The 26,427-nt window shown below is 43.7% G+C and overlaps 1 protein-coding gene and 1 pseudogene across 1 annotated transcript in view; one reads left to right on the plus strand and one right to left on the minus strand.

The window, feature by feature from the left end:
* The window catches only part of EML4 (EMAP like 4), a 173,308-nt gene extending 146,881 nt beyond the window's left edge, over positions 1-26,427 (plus strand). The window contains 7 exon segments of the mRNA XM_075535194.1: positions 3,992-4,080; positions 4,333-4,430; positions 15,444-15,531; positions 16,060-16,158; positions 22,293-22,423; positions 23,569-24,000; positions 24,002-26,427. Coding sequence (XP_075391309.1) covers positions 3,992-4,080; positions 4,333-4,430; positions 15,444-15,531; positions 16,060-16,158; positions 22,293-22,423; positions 23,569-24,000; positions 24,002-24,061 — 997 coding nt within the window. The 3' untranslated portion in view covers positions 24,062-26,427.
* LOC142430195 (small ribosomal subunit protein eS12-like) lies at positions 10,537-11,043 on the minus strand (annotated as a pseudogene).

Genomic DNA, 26,427 nt, shown 5'->3' on the forward strand with positions numbered 1-26,427 from the left:
ATCATTGTGCTCTGGGTTTTTTTGAGTCTGATAGACCCCATAGCAACTAACAGCAACAATTGCAGGTTACCATGAAGCAGGAACTTGGTTGTATTGTATGTACTCTCCCCACTGCAGTCAAGTCTGTTCCAACCCACAGCGATCCTCCATAGGCCTTCCAAGATACTCCATACGGGAGCTGACAGCACCTCTTTCTCCAGCAGAGCAGCCGGTGGGTTTCCCCGCTGACATTGTGGTTAGCAGCCAGATGCTTATCCCTCAGCACCAGGAGGCCTTCTCGTAGATCCTCTAGGCTAGAGTTAAATACAGCTGAACAAATTAAATACTTAATATTTATTTCTAGAAAATCACCTTGCTAAAAGATTTGTTGTCTTCTCCATACCATTGTTAGTGACAGATTATGAGCCTACAAGTCTTTACTGAAGGTAGAGCGAAGACCACAAAGTCAAAAGGGTGGGACTTCAAATTGGGGTCTATGTGAAAGATATTTTTTAAACTATTTTATTTTTAATCATTATATTGAGGGCAAGATAGATAATTTTTTTTTAATTTTAACAATTTATTAGGGGCTCATACAATTCTTATCACAGTTCATACATATACATACATCAATTGTATAAAGCACATCTGTACAGTCTTTGCCCTAATCATTTTTTCTCCTCTTTTCTTTTTTTACATTTTATTAGGGACCCATACAACTCTTATCACCATCCATACATATACATACATCAATTGTATAAAGCACATCCATACATTCCCTGCCCCAATCATTCTCAAGGCATTTGCTCTCCACTTAAGCCCCTTGCATCAGGTCCTCTTTTTTTTTCCCCTCCCTCCCCTTTCCCCCCTCCCTCATGTGCCCTTGGTAATTTATACCTTGTTATTTTGTCATATCTTGCCCTATCGGGAGTCTCCCTTCCCCCCATCTCTGCTGTCCCTCTCCCAGGGAAGAGGTCACATGTGGATCCTTGTAATCAGTTCCCCCTTTCCAACCCACTCACCCTCCACTCTCCCAGCATCATCCCTCACACCCTTGGTAAGATAGATAATTTTAATGACAAGTAAATGATTGCTAAAAAAACCTACTTGCCCAAAGTACAATTCAAGTTAAATATATGATGAGGAATTAGAAAAACTGGCAGTGGTTTTCCTCTTTGATAGCTATTCTCTCTAACCAGTAAGTGACTAAGAGTTTTAGATTTCTTCACATCTTAAACATTCTGTCTCTTTTGATATTTTTAAAGGGAGTTTCCAAAAAGATAAAATTGTGTGCAGTTTTCCTCGTAAGACTAAACTGACTTGGTAGCGATCTTCACAACCTTATCAGTTGTAGCTTCTCCAAATTACAAAGTGATGATCCTTTCTAAATGCCTAAGAGGTTGACGTCCTTTCCATCACTCATTGCCCTCAAGTCAGCGCCAGCTCACAGCGGCCCTGTGGGGCGGGGTAGAACTGCCCCTGTGAGTTTCCACAACTGTGACAATTTTGGGGAATTCTTAGCTGCATATTTCTCCCTGGAGTGGCTTGTGGTTTTGAATTGTGGACTTTGCAAATCACAGCCCAACACATAACCTGTAGGCCACCAGGACTCCTACAAGGTTTACATAAGTCAGTAAAAATGGAGACCAGGTCCCTGCAGAGTGGTGCCCCATCTCCTTGTGCTTTCAGTGTGTCTGTTCATTCAGAGTGTCTACTTACTCTAAAAACACAGTTCACTTCATACCAGCCCTGTGGTTCTGGGCCCAGGGCAATTTCACAATGGTAATCCTAAATTCATTACTGAATTACATCCTTGGACGGAACCGATAATCTAAAGGTATTCCCTAATCACAATAAATTGTGTTTTGTAAGCACCCCTTGAAATGGAAATTATCAGTAAATCTACAGCACATGTCTTCAGAGTGCCAATTTTGTGCCAATTGACCATTAAACCCAGGTATGCCCATATAGAAGTTCATTTCTCTAACGTGAGTAAAATTTGAAAAAAACCAAAAAACTTCACTGCCGTCCAGTGGATGACAACTCATAGTGACCCAATCAGGCAGGATAGAACTACCACTGTTGGTTTCTGATACTATAGAAAAGCCTCATCTTTTTCCCATAGAGGCAACTGGTGGTTTCGAACAGCAGACCTTGTGGTTAGCAGCCCAATTCATAATCACTATACCACCAGAATTCCCTCTGACCTAAGTAGGTGACAGGATTTATAAATTGTTACCTGCCTAGATATTTCAGTGCACGGGTCGCAAGAATTCACTCATAAACAAGCTTAGAGATGAGTTTCATTGATGGGCAGCATCCAGGGTCTTTAGTCTTTCATTTCCTACCCTGAAAACACTAGGACATCGTAGGTACTATCACTTGTTTCTCTCTCTCTTTCAACACTGTTCCTAACTAATGTGATTTTAATATAAAAGGGAAGTTGTCTCTTTCCTGATATGAATTATATCCCCATATCCCTACAAAATTGAAAGAAATAATACTCCTTTATTGGTTTATTTTAGTGGTGACCTTATTTCCTCTGAATAATTAAAAGTAAAACTTGCTGCTCTTACCCTATCCTGGTATGAGATTAAAATAATGGTGGGTGTTTTTCTAATCTTTTCCCAGAAAATTCTCTCCTTTGTAACCATCTCTTCCCGCATACTGCTCTGTACAACTTCTATGTATTGCCTAATCAGAGTCGAGAAAGGGTCCTTGGTGGTGCAGTGGGTTAAGCATGCCGAGCTGGTAGGCGTGGGTTCAGCTATTGAAGCCCCATCAGCTTTTACTTGGGAGAAAGATGAGGCTGTCTGCTTCTCTTTTCCCAAGATTTATAGTCTTGGGAAACCTGTGGAGCAGTTCTTCTGTGTCCTGTTGACTCACTCTCAGTGGATTTGGATCTGAGTTTGGAAAGAATCGACCCTAGGCAGTCTGTATGTAACCTGTCTTCTTCCTGTCCAGCCATCCTGAAGTTGTCCAGCCGCAGCTCTCTGTCATTGCTTTTGTATCTTGCACCTCGTTGGGCTCTTTTGAAGCTCTCATTCCTTCCTCTCAGGACTCTTAGAAAAAGGTCTAGTAACATTCATTCAATAATTGTATTGAAGTTGGATTTAAATCTCCCTGTTTTACCATTTGAATGATGTGAGGCTGCTTGGTGTGTGTGTGGGGGGGGGGGGCGTGCTCTGTGAATGAAAAGCTATCCTTTTCAAAGAATGTCAAGTGTGGAAAAACCGTGGAGGCAGAGTGCCCCCTGCTGGTGCCTGTGAAGCCATAGCAAATGAATGGGCCACTGCTGTTCCTAATGTCCCCTCTTCCGGCCCTGGGGCTGTACACGTGCCACTCCTCCTGCCTGAACTTCCTGTACTGCTTTCCTCAGTGTCCAGCCATGTCCTCAAAAAGCCCGTTGGAGGTTTTTCTGTGTCTGCCTTCATTCCTCTCCTTTCATGCATATTCCTCTACTATAGTCACCATCTCTGAGGTTAGCCCTTGTCCTTTGTTTCAGTTGGCTCATTTCCTTTTCCCAAATGGCAATGTAATCTTCAGTGTCTTCTTCTTTTCTGTGGAGTCAAACCTAGCAAAGGCACCCTGCTGATGCTCTGTGCCTACCTAAAGAGAGTCGAGCCCAGGCCTCAGCCTTTCTGAGTGTGTTTCTTTGATGTCTGAGTGTTTCCTTGACGGCTAACATTTTTCAAATGAACGCATCCTTCATGAGAAGAGAAGAGCATCCAATCAAACCCCACCCACGCGCCCCTGGAGGAGAGTAGAACTGCTCCCGCAGGGTTTCCGAGGCAGTAAATCCTAATGGAGGCTGACTGCCACCTTGTGTCCCATGGAACAGCTGCTGGGTTTGGACCACCAACTGAGTGCTTAATCATTATGCCACCAGGGGTCCTTTATCCTACGCAAGGACGATAAAATTGTTAACTAAGAAAGCTCCAACCCTTCCCCCCCCCCCCAAAAAAAAATGCTAATGTCTGAAAAGAAACCTCTGGTTTTCACTTCTTAACAGGTGGTTTGTTCTGGATGCAGAAACCCGGGACCTCGTTTCCATCCACACTGACGGGAATGAGCAGCTCTCTGTGATGCGCTACACAATAGGTAGGTAGCTGCCCCAGCTAACAAGGAACAGGGTGGAGCCCCAGGCATGTGAGCATCTCCAAGAAAGGACCATGCAGTGGCCAAATGGCCAATTGTTTCCAAAGTCTGCTTCAGATGAACAATGGAAAGTCACTCACTTCACCAAATCCGGTCAAACAACATCTGTAAAATGCCCTTTGGTGTAGGTCCATTTAAATAACAAATCAATCTCCATATGATCTGTAGTCAACACTGTTTCCTGTTTTATTCTAGATGGTACGCTCCTGGCTGTAGGATCGCATGACAACTTTATTTACCTCTACCTGGTCTCAGAAAATGGAAGAAAATATAGCAGATATGGAAAGTGCACTGTAAGTAGTAAAGGTTTTGGGGGGTGAGGGTTGTTAAGTAAAATTTTATTTATGTTAAAAAGAAAGTTAATTGTGCTCACTTTCTAGTGCTATTGTAATAAATAACCACCAGTTTAGTGACTTAAAACAACTCATTTATTCTCTCTTGAGTTCTGGAGGCTAGACGTCCCAAACCAAAGTGTCTATAGGGCCACGGTCCTTCTGAAGGCTCCAGTTGAGGACATGTCTTTGCTTCTTGGCTCCTGGTTATTGCCAGCATTCCTTGACACTCTGTAGCTAGAAGATGTTTCACTGCAGTCTGTCTACGTGATCACAGCTTGTTCATGATTTTCCTGTGGGACTGAGAAGGGGGAGGGTTTACTCTTAGTCATTGAATTCCTGCATCGCCACCTAAAATTTAGTGTGACCTTAGACAAGTTACTCAGACCATCTCCTTGAGCTTGCTTTCTCATGTCTAAAATGAGATTTAACATGGTTCCTACTTCATAGGAATAAAAGTAACAAGTACTCAATAAATAAAAACTACTATTTTTATTAAAGTGACATGGAATATGTGTTAGGAGATGGATTTGGGGTCAGCAGAGCATTTGAGTTAGTAGCACAGATTCTTTAACAATGTCTGTGTCACAAAATCATTAGCTCTATGGGAATTAATAGAATTTGTGTAACAAACTACAGCCCGGGTCTGAATTATATTTTGATTACTATAGATACAAAAAATACTAAACGATTTACTGTTCAAGGAAGACACTTGTATATGCGCTGCTTTTGCTTCTCATACGTGGGTACCATAGGCTGAAACTGACCCATTTGTAACCCGATCTATACACAACCTCAAAATCTGCCCCCAAACACTTGTATGCCTTGACCACCATAATTGATCTTGATCCAGTAATTTAGCAGCATCTGTTTCGAATCCATCGACCAGTTGACCAGCTATGATAAGGCTGGCACGCCGTGCCTCCTTGTGCTTCGTAAGCAAAGGAAGTGTGCCACCGTGGGCCTCATGGGTTTCTCAAGTTGACTCGCTGACAAAAACCAAACTCCCTGCCATCCAGTAGATTCCAACCCATAGCAACCCTGTAAGGACAGAGTAGGATTGGCCCTGTGGGTTTCCCAGACAGCTTTCTCCCTCGAAGCAGCTGGTGGATTCCAACTACTAACCTTGTGATTAGCAGCCCAGTGGATAATCCATTAAGCCACCAGACCTCTGGGGCACATTTTCTTTTAAACTTTTTATTATTTTATCTCAGTCTTTTACAACAACTTTATTAAGCTCCTGTCTTAATGAGCATAGCATCTTCAGTATGATTTGACTTTATATAATCATAAAACTTTACAGGTGGGACAGGCTGTTGAACTCACAAGGACAGATAACAGTTGAAAGCAAAGCACAAAACCACTGAGTTTGCAACAGAAGGTACTTGTTTCCAGTCGACTCTGACTTCTTGGTCGATGGCGGACATGAGTCCAATTCTTCTGTTCCCTCAGAAAACTTCCTCATGTAGGGAAGGTCTCCAAGATTTCAGTGTGTGACTGGGCAATGAGAGTACAGCTGCTCCAGAACGGAAAGGGGACAGTGTGTGACACTGGGTGATCAGGATGTCCTTGAGAGTGTTGTGAAGTGGAAAGTCTGCCCAATACATGACTTTTCTCCAATTAGGCAACTTTTCTCCTGAGAAAGTTTGCAAGTCCTCTTAGGAGCTGTTAAAGTTTATGGCGCTGTTGGAGGCTGTAAAGAAAGGCTCAACAACTCTGCTTTTGTAATTATCTTTTCTTTTGTGCTTTGCTTCCAACTGTCATTTGTTCTTGCTGTCTGCTTCCATCAGCTGGTGTCATGCACATTGGCTGCTCTCATCTGCTGCATGCTGTACTCGTGGACAGACAAGTGGATTGATGCTGGCTCCGCTGCTGACTAGTTTGTGACTTTAAGCAAGTTAATTAACCTCTCAGTTCTTCATCTAGTATTGGAGATAAATATAGCTCTTACTCTACAGGATTATTATGAAGATAAAAGCGTTGTTAAAATGGGACAACTAGAACAACTCCCAGAATTCCAAATACACAGACTGTTTTCTCTCTTATTTCCAATAGTTCCCCTGTTTTAGGTCTAGGTTTAAGTGACCACTGTAGCTATAAGAAACATAAGAAACCTTAGAACTTTAGGAAATGCCCTTTTAATGAATTATAACCAAGCATTCAGACCCTGCCCCTCTTCACAGGTCCTTAGGCTATGACTATTGCCAGATACAGTCCTTCCAAGCCAGGGCTCTGTTCTCAGCCTTATAGATGGAGAAGTAAAAGAAGTTCCATTTCAGAGAGATGTATCAACTGAGCTCTCCAGAGCTTATTTATAAAATCTGTTACCAGTTTACAACAAGTACTGTAACCGTAAGAGAACCGATTCCTAATTTCCTCCAGCCACAAGTTTTCCCTCTTATCAGCAAGCCTCAGAATGCCCTTTTACAATAATTCTCAAAGGTGATAAAGACCAAGCCCAACCTTTGATGTGTCTCTGATCACTCCTTCAAACTGAAAATGCCAACTGCCATCGAGTTGATTCCAACTGGTGGTGACACTAGAATAGAAGAGACCTGCCCCCGGGGATTGGAAGGCTGTAACCCTGTAAGGAGCAGACAGCCTCATTCGTCTGTCACAGAGCAGCAGATGGGTTCAAACTACTGATGTTGTGCGTATCAGGACAACACTGAACCCACTGCACCACTTGGACTCCTGACCACTGTTTAGAGGACCTCAGCCACAGGAGCCAGCCCAGAGCCCTTGCGGTGTCATCTCCATTCACATGCCCTGGCAGTTCCCTTGGTCTCCTGTGCAGTCTGTCACTTCAACCACGAAACAGAAATAAGTGCAATACAAAATAACTCTGAAAGGAATTTCCTAGTTTTGCAGTGATGGGGAAGGAAGGGAGGCGCTCCAGTGGTGCAGTGGCCACACATTGAACCGCTCACTGCGAGGTCAGCAGTTTAGAACCATGCGTCACTTCTCAAGAGAAAAACAAGGCTTTTTACCCATGTACGAGTTACAGTCCTGTAAAACCCCTAGAGAAATTCTCCCGTGTCCTCAAGGGTCAAAGGTCACTGTGGGACAGAGTCGACTCAATGGCAGTTAGGGTTTTGTTTTTTTCTGGCATTTATGGAAAGACGAAGAAGGCATTTCATTTTGCTTCTCATTTCTGAAATACTCCAATCTACAAACAAGAAGCCTTGTTTTCTGAACCAGGGCCATCACCAGTTTGGTAAATCTGCTTGCATTTCAGACTAGTCACTCATTAAGACCCTGGAATAGAGTTGTCAGGACATTGCTCATAGAACAGCCGCCTTCAAAGACATAGATCATTCCCTTTGGAAGCTTCACGAGTAGGATGACGGGGCAGGGCTCAGGATTTAAGTGTTGTAGATGACTGTGCACATGTGCATCCCTTGATGAACTATTTAAAATAAGAGCAAACGAGCATATTTTCTGCTAACGTTGCTTTTATACTTGCAAAGGCTGCCTTCTCACACGTTTGTTTATTGTCCATCACTGGACTTGGACCATCTCTTTGAAGTTAAACTCAATTATGTACCAGGAAATAGTTTGCTCTTCATGAGCCCAACTACTCCAGACTGGCTGAGAAGATGGAAAGAAGTAGACTGATGCCAGCTAAGCCCCATTTTATCTGTGACCGCCTTTATTTCCTCTTCTGTAGCCTTGCTCTGCCCGCTCCTTCCTGTGTTGGCCCTGGGAACTCACTGACTGCCTGCGGCCCTGGGGCTTGCTGCCGCCTCTGCAGCACAACTCCAGGCCGGCTTCAGCCCACTGATCACATTTCATTCTTCCCCATTAGATGTGATGATGCAGCACAGTGGTTCCCAACCTTCCTCACGCTGCAACCCTTTAGTACAGTTCCTCATGTTGTGCTGACCCCCCAACCATACAATTATTTTCTTTGCTACTTCATCACTGCCATTTTGCTGCTGTTATGAATCGGGCGACCCACAGATTGAGAACTGCTGCTTTAGAACCTCTCTCCCACTGCTGCTATCCAGGAGAGGTTTCATCTTCTTAATGTTTAGCAAATATTAGAAAAGTAGTATGACTAAACTATGATTCATGATTGTATAATATATTTAATGTGTAAGCAATCTGATTTTGTAACTCCAGCTATAGAAAAGTTTGCCGAAAGGCTTTGGATTCAGACTATCGTTCTATGAGTTAGAGTCAATTAACAAAAGTGGGGTTTGATTTTGGTTTGGGTGCTGGTGGTATGTATCTTTCTTGCCAAAACCCTGTAACTGGGAGTTGAGCTGAGTTGGTTTGGGTCAGATTTTATTTGCTTTACCTTTGGACTTCTCAATGAAGACCTAATAGGACGGAAAACTTTTATAGCTAAAAGGACTTGAAGATTACTGATAGATAGGTTATGTCAGAGATCCCATCTAGTGACGGAGCTGAGAGCTTGTACAGTTCTGCCTTCAGCACAGTATGTCTCTACCTCAGCGCTTCTTGCACTACAAATAGTTTGACAATATACTGGAAAGATTCTAGCTTACTTAAAAATTCCTTTTCTTAACATAGTACTTGGGAAAGGCAGGCGGGGCAGGGAGGGGAGGAAATGGAGAGCTGATGTTGGGCTCAAGTGGGAAGAGAATGCTTTGACAATGATGATGGCAGCATCTGTGCAAATGTGCTGGACACGGATTGTGTGAAGGAATGTATGGATTGTGATGAGATGTAAGAGCCCCCAATAAAAGTATTTTAAAAAAGAAACAAAACATAGTACTTATAAATTGCTTTCGGCTGGTCTTTGGTATTATATAAATGAGTCAGAAAAGCATGACTTCAGTATTGGGCTTATCATTTGGTCCAGAATCATCTGACTTGTGCTTGAAGCCTGGCTCCACCAATTCTCAGTTACGTGCCTTCAGAAAAGTGACTCACTGCTCTCCCCTTTTATGGGGGAAGCCTCGTGAAAGTTGCTGTGTGAGATGTGAATGTGATGATGTATGCAAAGTACTTAGCTTAATGCTCTGCATACAGAAAATACTCAGTGCATAGTAGGTCTGGTTACTACACACTTTTCTCAGTCAGTGGATGAGCCCTGGGCTTATACAGATCAAAAATCTAATTGTAAATAATCGTACATTTTCTTTGAAGTATTTAAAAGTTCTGATTGAGCTAACGGGATTAGTATTATTTATTCCGCACTTAGTGCCAACATAATGCCTTTCTGTTTCGTTCACATTTGTGTCTATCTTTCCCAGAGCGCCTTACACAATTCAGACCAAGGGAGGGAGGGAGTGTGTTAAAGTTACCCTGGTGTACTTAAAAAGCATTAAGTGCCCTGGTGTACTTAAAAAGCATTCCGAACACAAAAGTGTTCTTTTGGCCACAATTTTAGTAACTAAAAGTATACATCTAAAAGAGAGAAACTATTCAGACTTTGTAGCTCTCTAGAAATCTCCAAGAAACACTGTATAGCTAGCAAGATTTCACTGACTGAGTAGAATGCAGCGTTACAGTGTTGTTAGTTGTTGTGGAGTTGGTTTTCACTCATAGATCTCTTCTCTCCCCCCCACACACACACTCACACAGCAGAAACACCGCCATCACAGTCACTGTGTCCATCCTTCTCCTTGAGGCCCTGCCTCTTTGTTGCTGACCCTCTGTTTTACCAAACATGATGTCCCTTTTCAAAGCCTGGTCGCTCTTGAGAACATGTCCAAAATACACAAGGCAAAGTCTCACCATCTTCGCTTCTAAGAAGCTTTCTAGGTGTACTTCTTCCAAGACAGACTTGTTCATTCTTCTGACAATCCGTGGCATATTGTCACCACACTGTGACTCACATGCATCAATATCATGGCTTTGAGTCAGGTTCGCCTTAGTCCTGAAAGTGACATCTTTACTTTTTAACATGTTTTTTTTAATCTTTTTATTGGGGACTCTTACAGCTCCTTCAGTAATCCATATATCAGTTGTATCCAGCACATTTGTACATGTGTTGCCATCATCATTTCCAGAACATTTTATTTCTACTTGAGCCCTTGATATCAGCTTCTCTTTTTTCCCCTCCCCCACCTTCGCACCCTCATAAAACTATTTGACTCTTTTTTTTTTTTAACAATTAGCCAAGTTTTATTTGCTCATTTTTTGCATTTAAAGTATTCTTCAATAACATCCTTGGCTTGAGATTCTTTGCCATAGTCCTTAACAACCACACAACTGCAACCAACCACTTTCCGGGGTTTTCCTTCTCTATCAGTTTTGCAGAGGCCCACCCACTCTCCTAGTTTCTTGTTGTCATCAACCTTAATGAGGTTGATCTGGTGTTCAGCACATAGGGCCTACACCAGCTTGACATACATCGGCTCATCACAGTTGGATGCAAGCACACAAAGATGAGCTTGGCGCTTGTCTAAGGCTTTGGCAGCTTCGCGGATTCCACGTGCCAGGCCATCGTGGATGAGGGCGGTCTTCAGCACCTCTTGTAATGCAGTGTTAACGTCCATTACACCTCCAGCAGCAATGCCTTCCTCGGCCATGGCGGTAGGTTACGGGTGGGACCGAATCTTGAACACACCGGAGCCTCTGCCTCCGCACAGCTCGGCGGGGACAGGGAAAGAGAAAACTATTTGACTCTTTAAAGAGAATTTTACAGCAGATCTGGCCAGTATAATCTATCACTTGATTTTGTTACTGCTGTTTCCATGGGTATTAATTATGGATCCAACTGTAATTAATCCTTGACAACTTCAGTGTTTTCTCTTTCTTGTGATGTTCATTGGTCCAGATCTGAGAATTTTCCCCCTTGATGCTAAAGTGCAATCCATACTGAAGGCCGTTGTCTGATACTCAAATCCTCTTTACTTTTAGCAAGTGTGTTAGTCTGGGTAGACTAGAGAAGCAAATTCATAGAGACACTCATGTGTATAAGAAAGATTTATACAAAAGCAGTTGAATATTGAGAAAACATCCCAGTCCAGATCAAGTCCATAAGTCTTACATTAGCTCATATGTCCGATAAAAATCCATAAAGTCCTTTTCAGTCTCACAAAACACATGCAATGAGGCCGAATGCAGGAAGGTCACAGGCCTGTGGGTGGAAACCTTGTGGCTCCAGTGGCGTGGTAAGCATCTCAGCACTGGCAGGGGTCCCTACATGGCTTCTCTGGCTCATTCAGTCTCTCTCCGTGTGTCTTCTCCTCAGGGATGTCTCACATGTGTCCTGCCTCCAGCAAACTATTGTATCTCCTTAGTGCATTGGTTCTCAACCTTCCTAATGCTTTGACCCTTTCATACAGTTCCTTATGTTGTTAACCCCCAACCATAAAATTATTTTCATTGCTACTTCATCACTGTCATTTTGCTACTGTGATGAATCGGGCAGCCCCTGTGAAAGGGTTGTTCGACCCCCAAAGGGGTCACACCCACAAGTTGAGAAAAGCTGCCTTAGTGCCTCCAAATGAAGTCATCGAGCTGCGGCCTGATTAACAGATTAAACTCCACCCCTTTGCTCTGAATCCTCAAATTGACACCAGATTATGTAACTACTACAGCAAGCAATAAGTTAGGAGCCACATGCAGTACACTGAGGGCTAAACAAATTAAAGATTTGTTTTCATTTTTTAAAAATCATAAGGGACTCTGGATTTTTCCTTTCTCCATCATCCTTGTTGAGTTGCTTCCTTCCTCTCATAAGATTAGTATCAGGTCCCTAGTTCCAGGCAGAAAGGATAAACGCAAAAGGGCATTCTTGCCAAGCACATCAGTTCTCATAAAGTTTCCCCAGAAGCCCCGTCAATTAAATTAATTCTGCCACCCCTAGCAGCTGCCAAGGAGGCTGAAAATGCAGTCTTTTGTTTGGGCATGTTACCAGAAGACAGGGTGTAGAGTAGCCAGGCAGCTAACTGCCGACACTAGGTACAGGTTGGCTTTCTCCCAAAGACTGTGGCTCTTCACTACCTTTTGAATTTAAAACTGAACTCACCCCTGTGGTTCAAATTCTACCCCAAAATAGACAAGTCTAGAAGGGGACAGTAAAACCAGGGAGACACACCTGAGAGTAACCAACCAGTTGTGATCTGAGGGCCAACATTTACCCAGAGACGGTGCAGAGGGTTAGAAGAGAGGGAGGGCAGGAGATGGCACCGAGGAGGCAGGGTAGTGATGGTCCGTTGAGGGGCTTGCAGTGGATGCGACGAGACGACGTGGGTGAACTGTGGAATGTAAAACTTTCACCCCTTTCACAATAAAAAATGATTTTAAAACTGTGATGGGAAAAATCCCATTCAGAATAACAACCAAAACTGCAGAAGAAACCTAACAAGGAAAAGCACAGGAAGCTGTGTGAAACATTGCTGAAAGACACTGACAGAGAGAGAAGGCTTTCTAAGTAGAAAAGTTTCTCATAGCTATGTCTGCTCTCTACAGATTGTTCTCTGAAAATTTAATGCAGTCTCGTTTAAGTTTCAACATGACATTTGTGGGTTTGATAACATAATTCTAAAGTTCATCTGAAAACACCACAGGCCTCAGAACTACCGTTGGTTACGACTAGGCAAGACAGGGCAGTGGAAAGGGGCGGGTGGGAGAGAGAGAGAGTGAGACGGAGAGATTGAGATGGACTGAGTTACTGTGCACTAACAAAAGGACACGGCGCCCCGGTGCCATAGTGGGACTTGTGTTGAGCTGCTATCTGTAGGGTCAGAAGGTCAAACGCACCGGCCTCTCCACAAGAGAGAGACGAAGGTTTCTGCCCCTGTGAAGAAGGGCCTGCAGCAGTGGAGGTCCCCGAGGGGCAGTTGTGCTCGGTCCTCTTTGGTCACTCGGGGTCAGAATGGACTTGATGGCAGTGCGTTGAAGTATAAAGTGTTGACTAATCTCTACCAGCATTGTCCAGTTCTGTTTATAAAATTCCTCTTCCTGGGAGCATGCTGACGCTCAGGGAGTGGGTGCTCCTCCTGCCTCGGACGGCACAGGCGAGGAACCGGTCGCGTCATGTTTCCGGTGGGCAGTGCTGCCCTGCGTGGTGAAGGCACTCCCGCGGACCTCCTTGGGGATAAAGTTGGATCCATAGCTCAGTACCTGTTGGAAAAGATTCCCCAGCTAACTTTGCTTTCCAGCCAGGATGGGAAGCCACTATTGTAGATTCGCTGAACATTGTTGTTGTAGCCTCATGGTTGTGTTGTTTCTTCCCAGTGTAGTCTTGGGCTCTACCACCTGATGGTATTATTACAGTTACACCGTTGAGCTCTTTAATGGCGATTATAAAATCACCAGCTAAGACTACTTCTCCGTTTCTCTTCAAGGAGATACACATAGTAGATTTTGCTCACAGCTGCCTTTGCCAATGGGTGAAGTTGGACATTATTACCTCCCTGCCTCCTCATCGCAGGCTGAGCATGGACCTCCCATGGGTCTGTGCAGTAGGTGGTTCCCATAGGACATTAAGAGGGGAACATCATAAACCCTCCAGTAAGACCCCCTTTGGGCTATTTTTTTACGTCCATACCCGGTCAAACTCTATTCTCTTCATTTTCCATGATGTCTTGATAACTTCTTCAAGGTCTTTTCTAAATCCGAGGGCTTTTCCTACTCACGAGTCCTCTTTGAGAGTACCTTCTGAACACCTCTGTCTAGGAAAAATGTAAGTTGCATGATTGCAATATTCAAAAAGTTTGTGTGGAGGGGGTGGAATTCAAAGATAGTGGAATTTTGTTCCTCTCGTTATGTGCCGTGCGTTTGACGCTCTTCACGGTGTGCTGTTAACTCTTCCCAACAACTCAGATAGTGTTGCTATGTCCTTCTGTCGGGGGAATGCTGCCTTTCTTCTCCAGGCACCGTTCATCAGATGCTGTGTTCCCAAGGAAAGCATCTTCGTAGGCCTGCCTCCCACCATACTCAGACACTCTCTCACAACCAACTGGCTCTTTCTGCCTTTGAGCATCTGTTCTTCTGCTTAGATTGGTATGTGTCTATCTGTCCCCAAGGGAGCCCCAACCAGTTCTCGTACTCGCTCAACAATTTCAGGGAGCCTCAGAGTTCTGAAACCCACAGAACTTTAATTCATTTAAATGTGCTATGATGGAGAACGATTTTAGGCCACCTAGTTAGGTTTCCGCGGACACCAGAATAGTAAGAGTAGCTTGTGTAAATCATTACAACTCTACCTAAGGGACATGACTTTACTACCTTAATAAATTAAATCATGAGTAGAAAGCTAATCATTCAAAAAGTACACAAGCCATACGAGATAAAAGCGAATACCAGATTGCACTGGTTTGGGTGAATTTACATGAAATAGTCTGTGGAAGTCAACAAAGGGCAGCATTCTGTAGTGTGGGTTTTGGTTGTAATCCCACAGTGTTGGTAAAACCTGTGCGGAAAAGTACTGTCCTCCAGTGAAAGGAATCTTTGTCGGAGCCTGGCTGTCATGAAGGAGTGCCCCCTAGAACACTCTCTGAAGAAACAAGATTTTCTAAGATGCTCATGAGTCCCAGGAAATGTGGCGTATTCCTCAGGCCCTGAGCCGTGCCAGGAGGGAGCCAGGAAAATGCTCTGTGTACACCTCCCGGAGCTAATACTTCATTCTCAAATTCTCAAATGCAGAGTCACTCTGACGGACCCAGAGCTAGAAATGAGACCTGTGTGGTTTCTAAGACACAAGGTGAAGAGACTTTTTCCTGGCTGACTCTAGCACAGGAGATAGTAAGTGCCTGTTGCTGGTACCTAAGTGGCGAGGCCAGCTGGCTCCTCCCAGAGTGCTTCTCGGTTAGCATCATGCTCAGGACCCTGTAATTCTGGATTTCTGCCAGAACTCCACCTATCAGACGGAGCAAGAAAGAACAAAGGACCTGCTGGGGACCTTGGTTGGCTCTAAAGGCTGAAATACTGCTCTCTAGCACTTAGGATTTTCAGACAAATGGGTGCTCAAGAAATGGCATTACCTAACTAGTACTTGTCATACTAAACTCTTCAGTGCTTTTTAACAATTGCTCTGTTATTCCCTAGGGACATTCCAGCTATATCACACACCTGGATTGGTCCCCAGACAACCAGTATATAATGTCCAACTCAGGAGACTATGAGATACTGTACTGTAAGTATGGATGCTAGCCAGTGCTCAGAGAAGTCTGTGAGGGGCACTCTTGAGCAGGCTCTGAGGGGTTTGAATGGTATCGAGAGTCCATGTCAGGGCCTCTCTAACCTGCTTAAGTGTGCGCTGCTCTGAGCTAAGTAATGAGAATCTCAAATGTAGTAGTTCCCTGCTCTAAGAAAAAATGGCATGAAATGAAGTGTTTAAATGGTGTGGAACTGAAGGCACGTACAGCAGGAAGAAATTACTTGTTGAAATTGATGCTGAATGGTTTTGTATTTAACAACTGTCTTAAAGGCAAAGCGCAGTATATAATGGATGGGTGTTTGTGTTTTTAGAGGCAACTCAAAGGGTATCAGCTTATAGGTGTGCAAAAAAGTAAACACTGCTGTTTCCCTTTTGAAAGTTGTCATGTTTCCCAGTGTGTGGATTATAAAGTCAAGAAAGCATGCCTAGTTTGAATTGAGTTGCACTTTCAGATACATTTGTACACAGTCCGTGTGATTATACTTCCTGTTTTTAAATTTTCAGGGGACATTATAAATAACTGCAAACTAATCAGGAACCGGTCCGAGTGTAAGGACATCGATTGGACAACGTACACCTGCGTGCTGGGCTTTCACGTCTTCGGTAAGGACCAGGCACCCAGTGTGACAGACATTTGGTGGGACTGTCATAGAATAGTTCCCTGCCTAGAATTTTTTTAAAAAAATCATTTTATTGGGGACTCTTACAGCTCTTATCACAATCCATACATCCATCGTGCCAAGCACATCTGTACATAGGTTGCCGTTATCATTCTCAAAACGTTTTCTCTACTTGAGTCCTTGGTGTCAGCTCATTCCCTTCCCACTCCTCCCTCGGGAACACTTGATAATTTATAAATTATTATTTTTTTCATGTCTTACACCGAACACTGCCTCCCTTCACCCACTTTTCTGTTCACCCCCCTGGTTGGGGGTTATATGTAGATCATTGTGATTGATTCCCCCTTGTCCCCTCTACCCTCCTGGTATCACTGATTCTCATTATTGGTCCTGAGGGGTTTATCTGTCCTGGATTCCCTGTGTTGTGAGCTCTTATCTGTACCAGTGTACATGCTCAGGTCTAGCCAGATTTATAAGGTAGAACTGGGTCATCATGGGGGGTAAGGGGAGTGGATTAAAGAACTAGAAGAAAGTTGTATGTTTCTTCAGTGCTGTACTGCACCCTGACCGGCTCGTCTCTTCCTTGTGACCCTTTTGTAAGGGAATGTCCATTTGTCTGCAGATGGGCTTTGAATCTCCACTCCACCCTCCTCCTCTCTTCCTAGAACTTTTAAATGGAAAGTATTCTACAACCAGATTTAAAGAAATCAGATATACGAGGATTGAGTCAATATGAGACTGGTTCTTTCCAGAATCCAACAGATGTTCTGGTTTCCCATGAATAGGAAAGATAGTTCAAGGAGAAGGAATGTGCATAATAGTGCACATGGCTGGTTTTTTCCTCCATGTGAATATCAAAGGCTTTAAACATATAAGGGAACTCTTAAATCATGATTTCTTCACTTAAAATGTGCAGTGTAGTGGCTTCAACTTAAAATGTGCAGTGTAGTGGCTTCAGTGCCTCCACAGGACTGTGCAGCTGTCTTCGCCCAGAAAGAGTCCCTGTGCTCGTTGACAGTCGCTCCGCGTGGTCCCCCGCCCCAGCACCAGCCCGCCCATGTTTTGGACTCTGAAGACTTGATTGTTCTGAATATTACACGTCAGTGGAATCACACAATGTGTGATTGTTCCTGATTGGCTTCTTCCCTTTACTAGAATGTTTTCAAGGTTCCTACATGTTGTATGTACCTTTTCTTTCATTTACCCACTAGTGGACATTTAGGTGGTTTTCGCCTTTGGCTACTCTGAGGGTCCAGGATTGACTGTTGGCGCCCATGCCTGCTCGCATTCTTGCTCTCTGCTCTGGGAAGTGCCTGGGAGTGGACTTGCTGGATCATGTTGCGGAATTGGCCATCTTTCCCCAGGTGGCCGTCAGTCTTTTGCACTCCCATAAGCAATAGATGAGAGTTCCAGTTTCTCCGCATTCTTGCCAACATCATTTTCTGTTGGTTCCCATTGTGTTTTGTTTTGCTTTATCTTACCCATTCTCCTGGAGGAGAGACGGTGTCAGTGTGGTTTTGATTACTAATCTCTAGTGACTGAAAATCTTTTCATGTGCTTTTTGGCCATTTATATATATCCCTATTTGGTTAAGTTATCATTTACTTGTTAACTTCTATGAGTTCTCTATATATTCTTGCTAGTCAATCTTTAACAGATCAATGGCTCCCCAAAATTTCCTACTAATTTTGTGAGGTCCTATGTATTTTGTGTCTGGGCGTCATACCTAAGACCCCCTTGTTAAAAACTGCACCCTGGAGCAATAGCCTTGTTTTCTTTTAAGCGTGTTTAAGGCCTGAGTTCTCACTTTTACATCCTTAAGCTGTTTGAATTTATTTAAACTATTGTATGCAATGTAGACCCAACTTCAGCCTTGTGCATGTGGGATACAGCTTTCCCAGCACTGCTTATTGAAGACACTCTTTCCACAGGGAGTGCATTTAGCGCTGGCGTCCAAAATCCCTTGACTGCGGATGTGTGCGTGCGCTTGCTGCTGCGCTCGCCGGTCTCTTTCACTGGCTTTCACGCCCATCATCATCCCAGTACCGGCTCTTTTTGTTTCAGAATCAGAGGGTGTGATTCCTCCTCCTCCTCCTCCTCTCTCAGGATTGCTTACCCATTCAGGGCGTCTTGCCATTGCACGGGAGCTTGAGGACTAGTGTTTCCATGTATGCAGAGCAGCATGTGAGAATTTGGTGATCGCACCGACTTTATAGATTGCTTTGGATCGTGTTGGCATCTTAGCAATTTTAAGCTTTCCAATCCATGAATATGAATGTGTTTCTGTTTACTTAGAGCTTTATCTTTTTTAATAATGTTTTATAGTTGTCACTGTTAGTCTTTCACCATCTTAGTTAAATTTACCTAGAAACTTAAGTTTTTAGATGGTATTATAAATGGAATTGACCCTAAATTTCTTTTTTTGCTTGTTTATTGCTAATGTATAGAAACTCAATTGATTATCATGTGTTCACGTTGTGTTCTGACACTTGTATTGATCGCTTCCCTATGGGATCCTTAGGAGAAAGATTCGACTGTTTGCTCCTATTATGTGGAGAGATGTCCCACATATTCTCTGCTTATGGAATGGATACTAGACTTAGTCAAATGCCTCTTTGTGGTTCTTTTCCGTTGTCCAGTTATCTAGTGTATTACATTGAATGATCTCACGTGAAAGTTTTGTGTGGACATATGTTTCCTGTGAGATAGAAGCGGAATTGTAAGATCATGTGGTAACTCTGTGTTTAAGCTCTTGAGAACTGCCCAATTGTTTTCCAGAGTGGTAGTGCCATTTGACACTTCCACTTGTGATCTAGCAATATATGAGTCCCATTCTACCATGCCCTTGCCAGTACTTAGGGTTACCTTTGTATTACAGGCATCCTAGTGGGTGTGATGCGGTAACTGGTGTGCTTGTATACAAGGGGGCTTCGTAAACTTTGTGGAGAAATTCCATCATCTTTTGCTTCCATTTTTTCCATGGATTTTTGAAACTTCCTTTATTATTATTTAAATGGTTTTATTGGGGCTCATACAACTCTTATCATAGTCCATATATGCATACATTGCGGCAAGCACATTTGTACATTTGTTGCCCCCATCTTTCTGACATGGTGATTCTTTTTTTTAAATCATTTTATTGGGGCTCATACAACTCTTTATCACAATCCACACATACATCAGTTGTGTTGAAACTTCTTTTAATGTCTCTTGTATTTGGGGTATTAAATCTAAAACACCCAGGGTCATAAAGCATTTTACCTATATTTTCATCTAAGAGTTTTGTCATGTTAGCTCTCACCTAGCTCTCTGGATCATTTTTAGTTAATTGTTGTATATGGTGCGAGGTAGGACTCAATTTCATTCTTCCTGTGTGACTACCAGTTATCTCACTCTCCGTGTGTCCTAGGAAGTTAACGAGAAAACCTGGGCATCATTCCTAACCTGCTGCTTGTGAAGATCCTCTGTGATGGTGTCTTAAGTTTTTCCTATCCTTAGTGTTAGACTCAATGCCAAGGATGGATTTGGCATCAAGACCTAAGGCAGTATCCATGCTATTGTATTTTTCTTTTAATGATATATGTCTGCCTTCTGAGAATTGGGTTCTGTCCTCCAATCTGATCATACATCTGAAAATTTCTTTATGCATGGATATTAGAAAAGTAGTACCTTAGTGGTAATTGTTCTAAGCACCTTGCTATAGAGGTAGAAAAGCCTGAGAAACTATGAAGAAACTTAAAATAATCTTGACTAGTCCATTAACAGGTCATTGCATAATTTGGGGTGAAACCAAGGCAGCAGCCAACACATCTATTCATTTAAATCAGAACCCACTGCTGTTGAATCTATTGGGGCACAGAGCAACCTTATGTATTAGCTAGGTTCTAGTTATCCAATTCATAAGAGCTGCCAATTAAGAAATAGCTTGACTTGCTTTTAGAAAATTGACCACAAAGTTAGTTGTTCTAGAAGATCCGCCACAGGAGGTGAACACCTCAGCTCTTAAATATCCCACAGCTTTAGCCTCAGCTAATGGAGGTTTGTGCTGGTTATGTCGGACACGGTCTCCAGCAACTCAGCATGAACCTGGTTTGCCTTGGCTTTGAATATAAATATTTCTAGGAATGTTCTACGGGCAAGCATACTACACTAGTAAATGACCTGTCTGTTAACTCAAGAAAGACACTCTCTGATGTTTCTTTTGGAAGAAAGTGACCATTTGTGTGAATTTTCCTTAGTTTAAGAGTATGTTTTGCACCCCCCCCCCATTCATATTGGTATGATTTTATGTTCTGGGTCTTTGATGCCTGATACTTAAACCCATTGACACGTCATCATCTCATAGGCTTGTGTGCTTCTTCCATGTAGACTTTGTTGCCTCTCAGCTAGATGGCCACTTGTTTACCTTCAAGCATTTAAGACCCCAGACGCTATATTTTTCTATAGCTGGGCACCATCAGATTTGTTCACTACATTTGCTTATGTACCCATTTTGTCTTCAGCAATCCTGTCAGGAAGTTGAACATCACAGAATGCCGGGTTATTAGAAAAAAGTGTTCTTGCATTGAGGGAGTACTTGAGTATAAGCCCAGTATCTGTCTGCTACCTTAATACTTAACATATAAATATATGTACATAGATCTTTTTCCCTATTGTTATATATAAATATATTTACATATGTACATATTTAGACCTTCATAAATGTCCTTCGCCTCCTAGTTCTTTCCTCTATTTCCTTTTACTTTCCTCTTGTCCCACTATCATGTTTGTCTTCATTCAGGCTTTGGTAATTCCTCTCGGCTATATTGTCCTTGATCAACCAGGCATCCTATGCTTGCCTCACCACTGATTTTAGATCACTTGTTGTTCCGTTGTCCCTAGGTTGTTTGACAACCCCCTGCCTTTTCCCCGCTTCCCTCTCTCCCATGTCCCCCCCATCCATCCCCAACCATTGGGCCGTTGTTTTCTCCTCTGGATTATCTTATCCCACCTATCTTATCCAGATAGACATGTTGAGACAATAATCACAGAAACAAGACAGCAAAACAAAAATGACAAAACAAACAAAAGAACAACAGAAAAAGAAAAGCTGATAAATAGTTCCAGGTCTGTTTGCTGGCCTTTAGGAGTGTTTTCGGTTGAGTCTGATGGGGTCCCACACCCTGGCCCCAGAGTCTGTTTTATGAGGAGGGGTGTGGAGCAGAGACCCAAAGCCCATCTGTAGACAATTGGACATCCCCTTACGGAAGGGTCACAAGGGTCAGGGTGCAGTATAGCATCTACAAAAACATACATCTTTCCTCTAGTTCTTTAATGCTTCCTCCGCCCCCTCGCCCCCCACCCCCGTCATGACCCCAATTCTACCTTACAAATCCGGCTAGACCAGAGCTTGTACACGCGTGCAGATAAGACCTGGAAACACAGGGAATCCAGGACAGATAAACCCCTCAGGACCGATAATGAGAATCAGTGATACCAGGAGGGTAGGGAGAGAAAGGAGGATCCAATCACAATGATCTACATATAACCCCCAACCAGGGGGGATGAACAGAAAGGTGGGTGAAGGGAGGCAGTGTTCAGTGTAAGACATGAAAAAAATAATAATTTATAAATTATCAAGTGTTCCTGAGGGAGGAGTGGGGAGGAAATGAGCTGACACCAAGGACTCAAGTAGAGAGAAAACGTTTTGAGAATGATGATGGCAACCTATGTACAGATGTGCTTGACACAATGGATGGATGTATGGATTGTGATAAGAGCTGTTAGAGTCCCCAGTAAAATGATTTTTTTTAAAAGAGTGTTTTTGCAACTGATAATTTCCCCTCCAAGTAGAAAGTTTAAAAGAAGAGCTTATTACAGAGGTTGTTGAGTCACACTGAAATGAAAATAATTTATCCAGGTCAGTAATTTTCTAACTTGAGGTTACATTGGTTTAATTGTATTAGTGGTTATATTTTAGCATGGAAAGAGGCCAGTTGAATGAAGAACAGCTCGAGCCTCTGGAAATAGCCACAACTTCGAGCATGAACAAATATGGACACTCTTCCAGCTCTGAAGCACAGCAGCCCGGGCTTGCAGGCTAATTTTGGTTCTACACCACGTATTTTTGTATCACAGGTGTCTGGCCAGAAGGCTCTGATGGGACAGACATCAATGCACTGGTGCGATCCCACAACAGAAAGGTCATAGCTGTCGCCGACGACTTTTGCAAAGTTCATCTGTTTCAGTATCCTTGCTCCAAACCAAAGGTAAGTTCAGTTAATAGAGACTAGTTACCGGAGGAGCCGTCAGGGTCCGCAGTTCAAAAACACCAGCTGCCGCATGGCAGAAAGATGAGGGCTTCCACTCCTGTAAAGAATGAGTGTCGGAAATCACAGGGCAGGTCTCCTCTGCTCTGCTGTAGGGTCCTCTGAGTCGGTAGTGACTCCGTGGCAGAGAGGTTGGACGTGAGCGTTTCAGTAGCCCCCGGGGTAACCGCTGCACCGCCAGCTGACTGGCTGGTGATTGCTCCTGTAAAGACTTCCAGACTCAGGAACTCCATAGAGTTGCCTTGAGTCAGAATCAACTCAGTGTCAGCAGGTTTGGTTTTCTTGGTTTACTGTTGTATAGGGCCTTTTGTTTGGGACCATTTTTTGCCAGTGGTGAGAAAGTAGAAAGTCTCTGGGACCCTGGATTGCACCCTCCGAGCCTGTGAGGCCAGAGAAGGGTGGAAGAGTGGGGCGTGCCTGTCGCCATAGTCTGGTCCTCCTTACAGGTGAGAAATCGGCTATGAAGTGGCAGCTGGGGGTGGCTTCATCCTTTTTGCAGAGTGAGCGGTAGTGTTTGTTTGGCAGTCCTGAGTTTCCCCTCTCCCATAAAACCCATGGCTGTCAAGTTGATTCGGACTCAGCCCCCTTAAAGAAGAGTAGAACTACTTGGCAGGGTCAGGTCCATGAGCCTCCCAGGAAGCCGACTGCCTCATCTTTCTCCCACGAAGCGGCTGGGGGTTCAAGTGCTACAAGCACTATACCACCAGGGCTCCCTGAATTCCTCCTCGGTATATAAAAATATCTTTCTTAATCTCTGTACAGTCACCTCATAATACCAGAGGTGTTTCCCAAATCTGCTGTCACCCTGCCAATCCAGCTGTCCCGATGGAATCGTTCATAAACTATGACTAGTATACCCTTGATGTTGGGGAAAGACTTGCCTTCGTCGTTTTGTTTTGTTTTTTCACCTATGTAAATAGGCGTTAAAAGGAGATTTCCACCAGCTTTATTCATTGGATTCGGTGACTGGTAACTTTTGTTTGAGCCACCTGTTTCACAAGCTGGATTACCTCCCGACTAGTCGCCTCCGTGCAGTAAGCAGGCTTGTCAGGAATCATTTGCCTTTGTCTGATTCACTTCCATAGGCTCCCAGCCACAAGTACAGTGCCCACAGCAGCCATGTCACCAATGTCAGCTTTACCCATAACGACAGCCACCTCATTTCAACTGGTGGGAAAGACATGAGCATCATTCAGTGGAAACTCGTGGAAAAGTTACCTTTGCCTCAGAATGAGATGGTAGCTGATACTGCTCTAACCAAAGCCCCCGCCTCTTCCACCGAGGCCGTCCTGCAGTCTGACACCCTCACACCACCTCCTCCCCAAATGCTAAATGAGACAGCGATGGCGGCTGTCGAAGAAGAAAGTCAGATCAGCAACCCCCCTGCTCTCACGGAGATCAGCCTAGAACAGACTGTGGAGCCGAGCCAAGAGCACACTGAGGGGCCAAGCGAAGGGGGCAGTGAAGACCTTGGTGAGCCTGTCCCTGAAGAGCCACCCCCTGAGACAAGCGAGGAGCCAGAGCAAGGCCACACACCCCCAGGACCCTCAAGGCCGGCCGCCCCTTCCCCTGTCCTAGCCCCGTGACTTCAGCTGCATGTGGTTCCCTGATGGAGCGCAGTGAGCGCAGGCTGGGAGGTGACGGAGGACCACTTTAGATTGTGATTTCTGCTTTCCACATTGATTGTCTCCTTCGGTCGGCTTCTTTTCAGTCTCAAATGCAGTCAGTCTCTCAAAAGGTTGAGTTTGGTGTGGGTAGAAAATTCACCAAACTCAATCAGAGGAAAAGACTGCAGCATTCCCGGTGTCGCAGACATGCTGAGTGAGTGCTGAGATGTACGTACTGGAACAAAAGCAGCAGTCGCGTTGACTGTAACGGCCCGCGTCACCCGACACGTTTTCTTCAGGAACAGCCAGAGAGGCCTCACAAACACTGCCGCTTGTTCACTGGCTCAGACTCTGCTACTCTCCTCCCCCCAAATGCAGAAAAAGAAACGGGGGAAAGTGCTCTTATTGCGATCTGCCTCCTCCTGCCGCAGGTGTTTAAAGGAGATGTTTTCATTCAGAGAAACACCAGTGTTCACACGGGCGATGGTGTTGCCTTCCAGAGTAGCAGTGCTGTTTTCTTACCCTGCTGGGGAAGGCCCAGCTGTGCCTGCCAGTCTGCTCTAGGTGCTGCCTCTTCCAAGTCGTGACCAGGAGCAATCCCGGCCCCTCATAGTGCAGCTCTGTTCCCGCCACCAACGAAGCATTGGTTTGTTAAAGAGCTTTAATGTATAGTAACCATTGACACTCGGAAATCATGGATTTCTCCAGGGATTCCTCTACTGCCGTCAACATCGTCCAGTGTTGGGCATTCAGGTGAACGGAAGGGGAAAACCGCATGCCTATAAAACAACGCTGTAATAATTACCTGGCTAATTTTAGTTTAGCCGTCGTCCTAGTCTACCCCTCAACAATAAGAGAAACCAAAATACAGTAAGTTTAAATAATTGCCTTGGTGCTTGAAATTCATTGGTTTAGATAGCATTTTTTATACAGTTTTATTATATCTGAGGGGTAAGATACTCAACAAATTGCCAGTCTTCTTTTACAGAAGTGTGATCAGCAGTCACCGTGATTCTCCCCCCACCCCCCAGGTTGCATGTTTAGCAGACTTGCTGTGTGAGGTGATTTTTTTTATCCCTCAGATGGCACGTCTCTCAGCCTTACCTTTCTCACGTGGCCTGTCCTCTGCATTTGGAGCAATGCATGTGTGATTATGCATTGGGAAGCTGTTTGTTTTTTTCTAATTTGGTCAGATGACATAATTTTCTTACGTACGTATTTCCTACTTTTAAAAAATTACCAATGATTATGTATTTTCTGTTTATACTTTTAATATAAAACACTTCTGTTTTGATTTACTTTTTAACGTGCTGCATTGTTTGAATTTTTGGTCGGATATTTAGAAATTTTGGTTTTGAGTTCCGAAGTCTTAAGTATGCAAGTGTTTACGTGATTGTGCCATTCCAAAGTGCACCCGAACTGTCATTCCCTTCTGGTATCTTCTCAGGAGTAATGCAAATCAGGTATCTCGTCATCATTTGGTAATGTAACAGCTCCAGTGAACTCCACAATTTCAACCTTTATATCCACATGCTGTATGTCATAGGGTGCGGGTATGTGTGCCAGTGTGCGTGGCTACTCTTACTCTATGTTGTGTGTATCCATATAGACGAAGCTATGCGCCACATTGAACTTAGTGTATTTCTCTCTCTTTGTAGATACATGTCCATGTATATCTTTTCCCTTTTGTTTACAACTGTTCAAAACCAAAAAACCAATTTCTCCTCCCCTCCCCCCCCCCCCGCCAAAAAAAAAAGCTCTCAAAGTAGTCCTCTTCAAATGAAGAGATGTAGAATCCAAGCAGTCCACCTGTGTTCCTGTGTTCTGTGTTCTGTGCATAGTTGTGAACGAGCACAGGTCAGTGTCAGGCTATCAGCAGTGATGATGAACTCATGAAGACAGTACGTCCTGATCCCTTCAAGAAAAAAACTATAAGATGAATGAGTAGTTCTAGGTGAAGGACAAGCATTTCTTTAAGGATCTGCAGGATACCGCTCTTCATGATAAGTAGGGAGTCTCCTTTGGGACATCAGTCATCCCTCCATTGCCAAGTACAACGAGATTGATCATCGTCATACTCTTGGTGGAAGTTTCAAAGACACTATGAATACGCTGGAAGCGTTCCCGCTCTGTTGCTGGCAACTACTGTTCAGTGGTCAATTAAATCTGTGATTACGGTTGGAAGTGGGTGGAATTATGAAATTGTAGGTGTTTTAGAAAAAAACTTGTGAATGAAAATGAATCCAAGTGTTTCATGTGAAGATGTTGAGCCATTTCTATCATGCATTCCTGTCTCGTGGCAGAAAACTTTGAAGATTAAAAAAAATAGAATAATCA

The sequence above is a fragment of the Tenrec ecaudatus genome, chromosome 17, assembly GCF_050624435.1.
Source record: "Tenrec ecaudatus isolate mTenEca1 chromosome 17, mTenEca1.hap1, whole genome shotgun sequence".
Classification (NCBI taxonomy): Eukaryota; Metazoa; Chordata; class Mammalia; order Afrosoricida; family Tenrecidae; genus Tenrec; species Tenrec ecaudatus.